The sequence below is a fragment of the Triticum urartu genome, chromosome 2A, assembly GCF_056163025.1.
Source record: "Triticum urartu cultivar PI428250 chromosome 2A, HENAU_Tu73, whole genome shotgun sequence".
Lineage (NCBI taxonomy): Eukaryota > Viridiplantae > Streptophyta > Magnoliopsida > Poales > Poaceae > Triticum > Triticum urartu.
Window position 1 is genome coordinate 438,720,322 of NC_141874.1, and position 11,426 is coordinate 438,731,747.

At 45.0% G+C, this 11,426-nt stretch overlaps 1 protein-coding gene across 1 annotated transcript; it reads right to left on the bottom strand.

The window, feature by feature from the left end:
* Nucleotides 1–5,765: 5,765 nt before the first annotated feature.
* On the bottom strand, nt 5,766–6,476 carry LOC147985386 (uncharacterized). The gene has a single exon (XM_087539876.1). It carries the CDS (start codon nt 6,474–6,476, stop codon nt 5,766–5,768), a length of 711 nt encoding a protein of 236 aa, XP_087396002.1.
* Between the last annotated feature and the right edge of the window lie 4,950 nt (nt 6,477–11,426).

Here is an 11,426-nt window from a genome sequence, read left to right on the forward strand (position 1 = left end):
CACGATGTGTTCCATGTTTCCCAGTTAAAGAAGTGCCACGCGGAGATGGCTAATATACTATTGAGAGATACAATGCCGCTGGAAGCGATTCAGTTGGACAATGATTTGACCTACAAGGAGAAACCAGTTAAGATTCTTGATTATGCTAGCCGAGTCACCCGCAGCAAGGTTATCAAGTTTTGCAAAGTTCAGTGGAGCCAGCACATGGAGGATGAAGCCACCTAGGAGCGAGAGGAAGATCTGCTGAAGGACCACCCTCACCTATTTTCTAGCCAACCCGATTCTCGAGGGCGAGATTCATCTTAAGGGGGGTAGGTTTGTAACATCCCAAATTTTATTTTGTGGAGGAGATCAGGTCTTGTGGGGAAAAGTGCGCAAACCTCTGCAGAGTGTATAAACTAATCATGGTTAGCCGTGTCCCCGGTTATGGATATCTTGAGTATCTAGTACTTGGATTATCATGTGAATCTCATCATGATACTCTAATTAATTTTGTTGGGTTTTAATGATGATGTTTAATTGGGATTGAGAGGGTGTCTACACTCTCAATGTTTAACAACCATCATGATAGTTAAATAAAATGTATTCCTTTGCAGTAGGGAAAAAATGGCTTTACGCAAAACTGTAACCATAGAGCTTTCCACCAGCCAAATATGCATATAGTACAGCCGTATTTTTTTCATTGCTCTCTATGTGTTACATTGCCAGCATATTCCATGTGCTGACCCATTTCGGGCTGCAACGTTCATGTTGCAGACTTTTCAGACGACGAGTAAGGTGCCTTTAGGTCGTGGTTCTATACTCAGGGATGCTGTTGGAGTTGATGGACTCACTTATCTTCGAAGCCTTCCGCTGTTATCGTTATTAGATGGCCTTAAGCCATATTTATTGTAATAAATTCTCTTTTGAGATTCGATGTAATAAGTGTGTGATTGTCACTCTGTTATAAATCCTTCAAGTACTGTGTGGTGTCAGCATTACTGATCCAGGGATGACACCGGAGCATGGAGATTGGACCATTTGAGGTCTCGTCGATACAAGATGGTGATAAAAGTGTAATATGGATGGTAGAAATATATTTTTATAATCTGAATAAATAAAAACAGCAAGGTATCAAATAGTAAACGGGCACAAAAACGCTATTTCAATGCTTGAAAATGAGGCCTAGGGTACGTACTTTCGCTAGTGCAATCTCTCAACAATGCAAATATAGTTGGATCATATAACCATCCCTCAACATGCAACAAAGAATCACTCCAAAGTTCCTCTCTAGCGGAGAGAATACGAATAAATCGTTTGTAGGGTGCGAAACCACCTCGAAGCTATTCTTCCCGATTGATCTATCCAAGAGTTCATACTAAAATAACAGCAAATAATTTCAAATTCGTAATATTCAATCCAACACAAAGAACTTCAAAGAGTGCCCCAAGATTTCTACCCAGAAATGATACGTCCATTTTGCATCATGCTTTTATATCGATATTTATTGCATTATGGAATGTTATTTCACTTTATGTCACAATACTTATGGCTATTCTCTCTTATTTTACAAGGTTTACATAAGGAGGGAGAATGCCGGCAGCTGGAATTCTGGGCTGGATAAGGAGCAAATATTAGAGACCTATTCTGCGCAACTCCAGAAGTCCTGAAACTCCATGGAACATCTTAAAATAAATAAAGAAAAATCCTCGCCAAAGATGAAGGCCAGGGGGCCCACACCCTGCTCACGAGGGTGGGGGGTGCGCCCCCCCCTAGGGTGCGCCCCCTACCTCGTGGGCCCCCTGGTGGCTCTCCGACGTCCATCTTCTCCTATATGAAGTCTTTCGATGAGAAAAAAAATCAGAAGTAACTTTTCAGGACGAGACTCCACCGCCACGAGGCGGAACCTTGGCGGAACCAATCTAGAGCTCCGGCAGAGCTGTTCTGCCGAGGATACTTCCCTCCGGGAGGGGGAAATCATCACCATCGTCATCACCAACGCTCCTCTCATCGGGAGAGGGCAATCTCCATCAACATCTTCACCAACACCATCTCATCTCCAAACCCTAGTTCATCTCTTGTATCCAATTCTTGTCTCAAAGTCCGGGATTGGTGCTAGTAGGTTGCTAGTAGTGTTGATTACTCCTTGTAGTTAATGCTAGTGGGTTTATTTGGTGGAAGATCATATGTTCAGATCCTATATGCATATTATTACCCCTCTGATTATGAACATTAATATGCTTTGTGAGTAATTACGTTTGTTCCTGAGGACAAGGGAGAATTCTTGCTATTAGTAGTCATGTGAATTTGGTATTCGTTTGATATTTTGATAAGATGTATGTTGTCTAGCCTCTAGTGGTGTTATGTGAACGTCGAGTACATAACACTTCACCATTATTTGGGCCTAGAGGAAGGCATTGGGAAGTAATAAGTAGATGATGGGTTGCTAGAGTGAAAGAAGCTTAAACCCTAGTTTATGCATTGCTTCGTAAGGGGCTGATTTGGATCCATATGTTTCATGCTATGGTTAGGTTTACCTTAATACTTTTGTTGTAGTTGCGGATGCTTGCAATAGAGGTTAATCATAAGTGGGATGCTTGTTCAAGTAAGAACAGCACCCAAGCACCGGTCCACCCACATATCAAATTATCAAAGTATCGAACGCGAATCATATGAATGTGATGAAAACTAGCTTGACGATATTCCCATGTTTCCTCGGGAGCGCTTTTCCTATTATAAGAGTTCCGGCTTGTCCTTTGCTAAAAAAGGATTGGGACACCTTGCTGCACTTTATTTACTTTTGTTACTTGTTGCTCATTACAATTTATCTTATCACAAAACTATCTGTTACTAATTATTTCAGTACTTGCAGAGAATACCTTGCTGAAAACCGCTTATCATTTCCTTCTGCTCCTCGTTGGGTTCGACACTCTTACTTATCGAAAGGACTACGATAGATCCCCTATACTTGTGGGTCATCAAGACACAAAAGTCGAGAATGTGCATCAACCCCTATGCATAGATTACCGCAATGTCACCATGGGAATCTGCGAGTTGAGTGCCAAAACACATATCAAGTGAATCAATATGATACCCCATTGTGAGCACGAGTATTCATATGCAAGACATATATCAAGTGCTCTCAAATCCATAAAAGTATTCAATCCGATAACAACAAAATCTCAAAGGGAAAAACTCAATTCATCACAACAAGATAGAAAGTGGAAAACACCATATGATCTGACTATATTAACAAAGCCCATGATACATCAAGATCGTGACATCTCAAGAACACGAGATAGAGAGATTAAACACATAGCTACTGGTACAAACCCTCAGTCCCAAGGGTGGACTATTCCCTCCTCATCATGGTGGCCGCCGGGATGATGAAGATGGCCACTGGTGATGATTTCCCCCTCCGGCTGAATGTCGGAACGGGGTCTAGATTGGGTTACGGTGGCTACAGAGTCTTGCGGCAGCGAAACATCTGATCAAGGGTTACCCCCGAGCGTTTTGGAATATTTAACAATTTACAGGGCAAAGAGGGAGTGCGGGAGGTCGCCGACGTGGGCACAACCCACCTGGGCGTGCCTGGGCCACTAGGCGTTCCTTGGTGGGTTGTGCCCCCTAGGGGCACCCCCTAGGTGCTGCTCTAGCCCACTGGTGGTCTTCTGGTCCATAAAAAATGCACAAAAAGTTTCACGGTGTTTGGACTCCGTTTGATATTGATTCCCTACAATGTAAAAAACAAGCAAAGAACATCAACTGGCACTGGGCATTGGGTCAATAGGTTAGTCCCAAAAAATGATATATAGTTGCTATAAAATGATTGTAAACCATCCAAGAATTATAATATATTAGCAGGAATACTTCATAAATTATAGATACGTTGGAGACGTATCAGCATCCCCAAGCTTAATTCCTACTCATCCTCGAGTAGGTAAATGGTAAAAGAAATAATTTATGAAGTGTGAATGCTAGCAAAGTGCACAAGTTTGATCAACGACAATTTCAATCACTTTTCCTAGCATCATAACAGAAATTCTTTCCTATAAAACTTCTCATGTCAAAGTAGCAACCAATTCACATGTCAAGGGTCAAACAATGAATTCTCTTGAAACTCAACAACCTATGTTCTCAGTCACCAAGCAATTGCAATTCAACTTATTCAACAAAGTCTAAGTAAGAGCTCCACATACTCAACCATCATATAGTCTTCTATGATTGCTAACACTCACCGCATACACATGAGCAAAACATTTCAACCAGACACATAGAAAGATAGGGGCTTAGAATTTTGCCTGCCAGCGTATTCACCTCAAGGGTGATGTCAACAATAATAACTCATGCCCACCCATATCGAATTGGATATATGTTCCTAGATCTTTCCTCACCACAAGATGCTTGCCAAAAGAGAAAACTAAAAAAGGAATAGAGAGAAAAAACTTTGACTCTTGCATGAAAGTAAATACATAAAAGTAAAAGCTAGGCCCTTCATAGAGGGAAGCAGAGGTTGCCATGCGCTTATTTGTTTGTATGCTTAAACCCTTAGTGCAAAAGAACATCACATTATATTGCCCCTTATGATAGCAACTTTTATTATGCAGTCTGCCGTTTTTATTCTTTGCCATCACAAGTTCGTACAACGCTCAATTTTCTCTTACACTAAATGATCTAACACTTTTAGACGCAATTTTTATTGCCTTATTGCACCGATGACAACTTACTAGAAGGATCTTTCTCAATCCTTAGGTAGGTATGGTGGACTCTAGAAAATGAGATTTGGGTTTAAGGGTTTTTGGATGCACAAGTAGTATCTCTACTTGGTGCGGAAGTTTTGGCTAGCAGGGATGGGGGGCAAGCACCACATGTTGAAGTATCTATGACAATACAACTTTTATGTGAATATGAACAAACATAAATCATTACGTTGTCTTCCTTGTCCAACATCAATTTTTTAGCATATAATATTTTGATGGGGGATCACAATCACAAAAGATTTTCAAGATAGTGTATTTGCATGTGAAAGTTCTCTTCCTTCTACTAATCATTCATGAATTGCTTGTATGACCAATATTGTGATTGTCAAGCTTCAAAAGATTTCACTTTATAAACCCAATGTGAAGCTACCACTAGGAATGATATGAACATATAATTTCAACTTCATGATATTCAATTCATTCAACAATTTACTCATAGTATATAAGAGCATCTCCAGCCGTTGACCCCCCAGGAGGAGCTAAAAATCGCCCCCTGGGGGCGCACCAGCGCTAAACCGCGCACTTGGGGCGTGATGCCCCCCAGTCGCGGCGCCCACGTTTTTTTTGAAAAAGTCAAATACGGCGCAAACACGGATTGAATTTAATGCAAACATCGGCAAGTTCGTTCAAATTTAAACATATTTTACAAAAAAAAGAAAGAAACTAGCACGGGCTGCCCCCGCCGTCTCCATCGCCGCTCCTTGCCATCTACCTCGCTGCTCGCCGCCCGCCGCCCACCTTTGCAGTTATACATGCCGAGGAGGCAGTAGAACCGCGTGTAGTCGCCACCGTCGTCATCGTCGTCTCCGCCGCCGCCGTCCCTGCTGCATCCCTCCCCCGGTTGGCGCAGCGGGTTGGACGGTCCGGGGGCGTCGCTGTCGAGGACCACGATGCCGTGCTCGTCCTCGCGCCCACGCTTGCGGGCGGCGATCTCCTCCAGGGCCTGGCGCTGCCGGACCATCTCGTCGCGGAGGTAGTCGTCCCGCGCCCACCGCAGGGCGTCCTCGTCAGAGAAGCTGCGCCGGACTATCTCCTCGTACTCCGCGGGGAGGCCAGGCTCCGGCTTGGGCTCGACGAGGACGAAGCGGCCGGTGGGGGGGAGGAGTCACCGATGCGGACACCGGAGCTGCGGGTGCGCGCGCTGACAAGCGTGTCCTGGGCCTCCGGCTTGACGGGGCAGAGGTAGGGAGAGCCCGACGAGCGGCCGGACGAGGAGGAGGACGCCTCGGGCCGCTCCATGCGCCTCGGCATCCAGGAGCTTCCAAGGCGGCGTGAGAAGGACGGGGGAGCGGGGTACTCGAGGCGCGGCGTGTTGCCGCCCTCGATGTACTCGAGGACGGCCTCCAATGTGTGGCCGGGCACGCCCCACCACCGGCGCCGGCCCTCGGAGTTGAGCCTGCCGGAGGGCACGATGCCGTTGGTGGCCTCGAGCTGCTCGGCATGACGGTGGCGGAAGTAGGGCTCCCAGAGCGGGCTGTCGGGGACGTACCGTGGCCCCTCCCTCGCCGCCCGCGGCAAGGACGCGCGGATACGTGCGATCTCCGCAAGCCGCGCCGTCCCGGTGGGTGGTGGTGGCACCGGCACACCACCGGCGCTGATCCTCCAAGCCCCGGGCACCCGCATGTCCGGCGGGACCGGGTACTCGGCCTCGAAAAGGAGGCGAGCCTCGTCCTCGTGAAGATGGCGGCGCCTGAAGCCATTCGCCGCCGCGCCGTCACCTGGAAAGCGCTCGGCCATTCTTCTGAACTGAAGACGGTGAGAGGAGGAAGGGGGATAAATGGGTGCGTCGGCGGCGGAGTATCTGTGCGTGTCTCCGTCGCGCTGGTGGTCGACTTATATAGGCGGAGGCGCCCCGTGGTAGGCTTGGCCGGCGCATTACGCGTGGCTTGATGGTGTGGCGGCCGAGGGGACGCGTGTTGCCCGGCCTTCACTGCGCCGCCCGTGAGGTATCAATGGAGGTTGACTGGCGCGGCAGCGTGCGTAGCGCGCAGCTTTGGCATTGATTCGCCATGGGAAACGAGTCAATGAGGACAACGAAGCGGCGAGAAGAGAGTCGAGTCGCTGACGCGGCTGGCCCGCGGCTCTTCGCGCCAAAAACGATTCGCCCGGCGCCCCCAAGCGACCCCCAGCGCGCCGGGTTCGGGTTGGGTCCGCCGGCGCCAATTTCGGCCCGAGCTGGCAAAAACTGGGCCCTTGGGGGCGCGACTGGGCCGATTTTTTGGCGCCGGCGGCCGAAAAATCACCTGGGGGCCTTCTTGGGGGCGCGGTTGGAGATGCTCTAAGTGAAGCACAAGTGTAAATGGCAAGCTACTCCAAAAAGATATAAGTGAAGATCAAGCGAGTAGTTAAGTGAAGGGGTAGCTATTTGAGGACTCTCTCTTATTTAAAAGTTTTAGATCTAAGTATTTTATTAAAACAAAAATCAAAACAAAAAAAATGACGTTCCAAGAATAGCACACATCATGTGAAGAAGCAAGAACTTAGGCTCAACCGATACTAACCGATAGTTGTTGAAGAAGAAAGGTGGGATGCCTACCGGGGCATCCCCAAGCTTAGATGCCTAAGACTTCTTGAAATATTATTTTGGGGTGCCTTGGGCATCCCCAAGCTTGTACTTTTATGTCTCCTTAATACCTATCATATCACAGTTTTCCTAAATCTCAAGAACTTCATCCACACAAAACTCAACAAGAACTCGTGAGATAAGTTAGTATAAATCAATGCAAAACCTTATCATTCTCTACTGTAGAAAATCACCAAAATTATTATTCAACATTGCATACAAAATGACTCTGCATATTTAATACTCCTATCCTCAAATAGAATCATTAAACAAGCAAACATATGCGAACAATGCAAACATATAACAACAATCTGCCAAAACAGTACAGCCTATAAAGAATGCAAGAGTATCAATACTTATTTAACTCCAAAAATTATGAAAATTTACCATGCTATAGAAAATTTACCAGAGCTTATTGTGCAAAAAGTTTCAAAATTTTATCACATTCTGAGTTTTCTCGGGAATTTTTGCAACATCGGTAAACTTTCTGTTTTGAAACAGCAACTCATATACTTGCAAAATAAGCATCGTGAAGGCTATCCTTGAAATTTCTATTGAAATTAAAGATGCAAAACATTATTATAAATAACAGCAAGCAAATTCTAACAAAATAAAATGACACTCCAAGAAAAACACATATCATGTGATGAATGAAAATATAGCTCCAAGTGAGGTTACCGATAATGTTGGAGACGAAAGAGGGGATGCCTTTCGGGGCATCCCCAAGCTTAGTTGCTTGGATCTTCCTTGAATATTAACTTGTGGTTCCTTGTGGATCCCCAATCTTATGGTATTGTCACTCCTTGTTCTCCTCATATTGATATCTCACCCAGAACTTGAAAACTTCAATCACACAGAACTTAACGGAACTTCGTGAGATATGTTAGTATGATAAAGAGCAAACCATTTCACTTTGGTGCTGTCAAAGACAAGATTCATAATTGTTTGCATACAATTCCTACTGTAGCATATCATTTCCAAAATTTATATTGAGCGATATAAGCAATAGAAACTACAAAACAAGCAAACTATGCATCGAAAACAGAATCTATCAAAAACAGAACCGTTTTTAGTAATCTGTACTCCAACCATACTCCCGTTACTCCAAAAATTCTGAAAAATTAGGACCGCCTGGGTAATTTGTCTATTAATCTTCTGCAAAAAGAATCAGTATTTTATCACGCTTCTGTTAAAAATGAGAATTATTCTCCTGAGTGCAATTTTTTTTGTTTTTCAGCAAGATCAAATCAACTAACACCATAGACCATCCCAAAGGTCTTACTTGGCACTTTATTGAAACGAAAGCAATAAAACATGATTACTACAGTAGGCTAATCATGTGAACACACAAAAACAGTAGGTAAAAGTGTTGGGTTGTCTCCCAACAAGTGCTTTTGTTTAATGCCTTTTAGCTAGGCATGATGCGTTCAATGATGCTCACTTAAAAGATAAGAATTGGAACAGAAAGAGAGCATCATGAATCATAAGTTCCTCTCTCATAATATTTTTCAGTAGCATCATGAATATATTCATCAATATAACCATCACATAAAGCATTCTTTTCATGACCCAAAAGCATAGAAAATTTATTACTCTTGAAATAAGAAATTTTATTCTAATTCACAATAGTGGGAGTATCATAGAAAACTCGAATACTATAAATTGTTCCCACATTAAAAGAGTAATGTTCAGTAAAAGGATATTCAAAATTATGACAATAATTATCACTAATTCACAATAGTTCGGCTTCACGTTGAAGATCTTGAGCCACAATCTGAAGTGGGATGAATGCGGAGGAAGGCCTCGCACATGACAATGAATGCCGAGATGTTGAGCAAGGAGTTCAGGGCTAGATCATGGAAATCTAGCCCATAATAGAACATGAGCCCGCAGACGAAATGGGGGATGAACACCACCCTCTCATTGGGCTTCGGGGTGGGGACGATTTGCCCCTTGGCCGGAAGCCGGTGGGAGATTTCTTTCACCGGGTACCCGGCCTCCCGAAGATCGGTGATGTCCTTCCCCTTGATGGAGGAGGCCATCCACTTGCCTTGCGCTCCAGATCCGGACATGGTCGAGTGCTTTCTTGAGGCGAAAAAGATGAGGACTTGGGCGCTGGAGCTCGAGAATGGGAGGGCAGAGAGAGAGACAGGGAAGGTGTGGGTGAAAGAAGAGAATCCTTATCTCCTTATAAAGGCAGTGAATATCAAGCGCCTCCCCACTCACCTTAAAACTCGCCTGTTCCCAAGGGCCGTGCAAACGGCACGGTTGGATTACCCACGCCCGTATTGATGAGAATCCCGTAATAAGGGGACACGATCTCTGCTTTGACAAGACATGCCAACGAGACCACATCTCGAAGCGGCAGGCCGAAAAACGGTTCAAAATAATGACCGGGTGATGACGTGGTGTCACATTATCAAAAATTGTCAGCAGATTGGACTCATGAAATGTTATACTCTCTACGGTGGTGTGTGGTGCTTGTTTTGTAGATCCGGACATGCTAATCGTATTCGAAGACTGTATTGGAGTATCCGGAGGAGGAACCCGCCTTGCAATGCCGAAGACAATCTGCGCGACGGACACCTCGTCATTGAAGCCTGGTTTAAGGGCTACTGAGGGAGTCCTGGACTAAGGGGTCCTCGGGCGTCCCGCCTGTTGGACATGGGCCGGACTGATGGGCTACGAAGATACAAGACCGAAGACTCTCACCCGTGTCTGGATGGGACTCTCCTTGGCGTGGATGGCAAGCTTGGCGTTTGGATATAAAGATTCCTTTCTCTGTAACCGACTTTGTATAGCCCTAGTCCCCTCCGGTGTCTATATAAACTGGAGGACTTAGTCCGTAGAGACAATCATAATCAGATAGGCTAGACTTCTAGGTTTTAGCCAGTACGATCTCGTGGTAGATCAACTCTTGTAACCCCCATACTCATCAATATTAATCTAGCAGGACGTAGGGTTTTGCCTCCATCAAGAGGGCCTGAACCTGGGTAAACATTGTGTTCCCTGTCTCCTGTTACCATCAACCTCAGACGCACAATTCGGGACCCCCTACCTGAGATCCGCCGATTTTGACACGACAGTCACGCCACCAAAAAAAGTTGAACATCTTCAATTTGAGTATTTCTTCAGGTTTTGAAATTCCTCAGTTGTTTAAATTCTTCAACTTTTCATTGTCTTTGCTCTTTTCGATTGTGTTCTTCATTGACTATATATATATATTTGAGTTTTAGTCCTCTACAGCATTCGCTTATTGCTATTTCTTCAAGTTGCCTTTTCTGCTAAGTGAATGTGATCGGACCCTTCCCCCTCTATGCCATACTCAACCCAGTCTGTTCACAAATCTTCACTGTGTCCTTGTCAGCTGAAGAATTTGTGAACGAAACATTAAAATTTTCTTATCTAAATGTTCGCCTTTTTGCCGCCTAAACTATTCCACATCCCACGATAAGAATTATCCATTCACCCACGATCTCACACGATCGCCACCGCTCTGTACATGGGTGACACGTGTCGCTAGGATGAGAAGAGTTAGGGGCACATTCGTCCAATTTCTTCGGGCGAGCGGTTTTCACCTTGCCTGTATATACCCCTCACCTCCTCAGACTGCATTTACCTTGCTCGACCTCACTTCCCCTCACTCAAGCTTCCTGACCTAGTGCTGCCGCTACTTCCATTGTTGTCGGTGATGAAGAGCTTCACTGCCTTGACCGTGGATTTCTTCACTCCGCTGCCGCCGTAGCTGTCTTTCTCTGCCAAGTTAGGGCGTGGAAGATTTGGACTGACGAACTTCCAATCTACATTCCCAGTTCGTCGTGTTCTTCGTCAAGGGTAATTAAAAGTTACTTTTACCGCCCTTATTGATTCTGATGATTTACACGAATATTCAAAAGGTGTTTATTCTTCAACTTCCACACTTTAAACACCTCACACAAGCATCTGTTCTTGATCTATTTCTTTTAAGCAACATTTTTTCTTCAAGATTCCTCCATTGTGTGGATTTTCAATCTATACAACTCTGGAACCTAAGTCAAAAGGCGCTTAGTGAAATTCCTCAAGACACCACTTGTCAAATTCTTCAAACTTGTTCTTTTTGCAAAAACTTCCGAGAACGCATATGA

Coding starts and splice junctions, on each gene's coding strand:
- LOC147985386 (XM_087539876.1), bottom strand. CDS start 6,476: ATGGCCGAGCGCTTTCCAGGTGACGGCGCGGCGGCGAATGGCTTCAGG.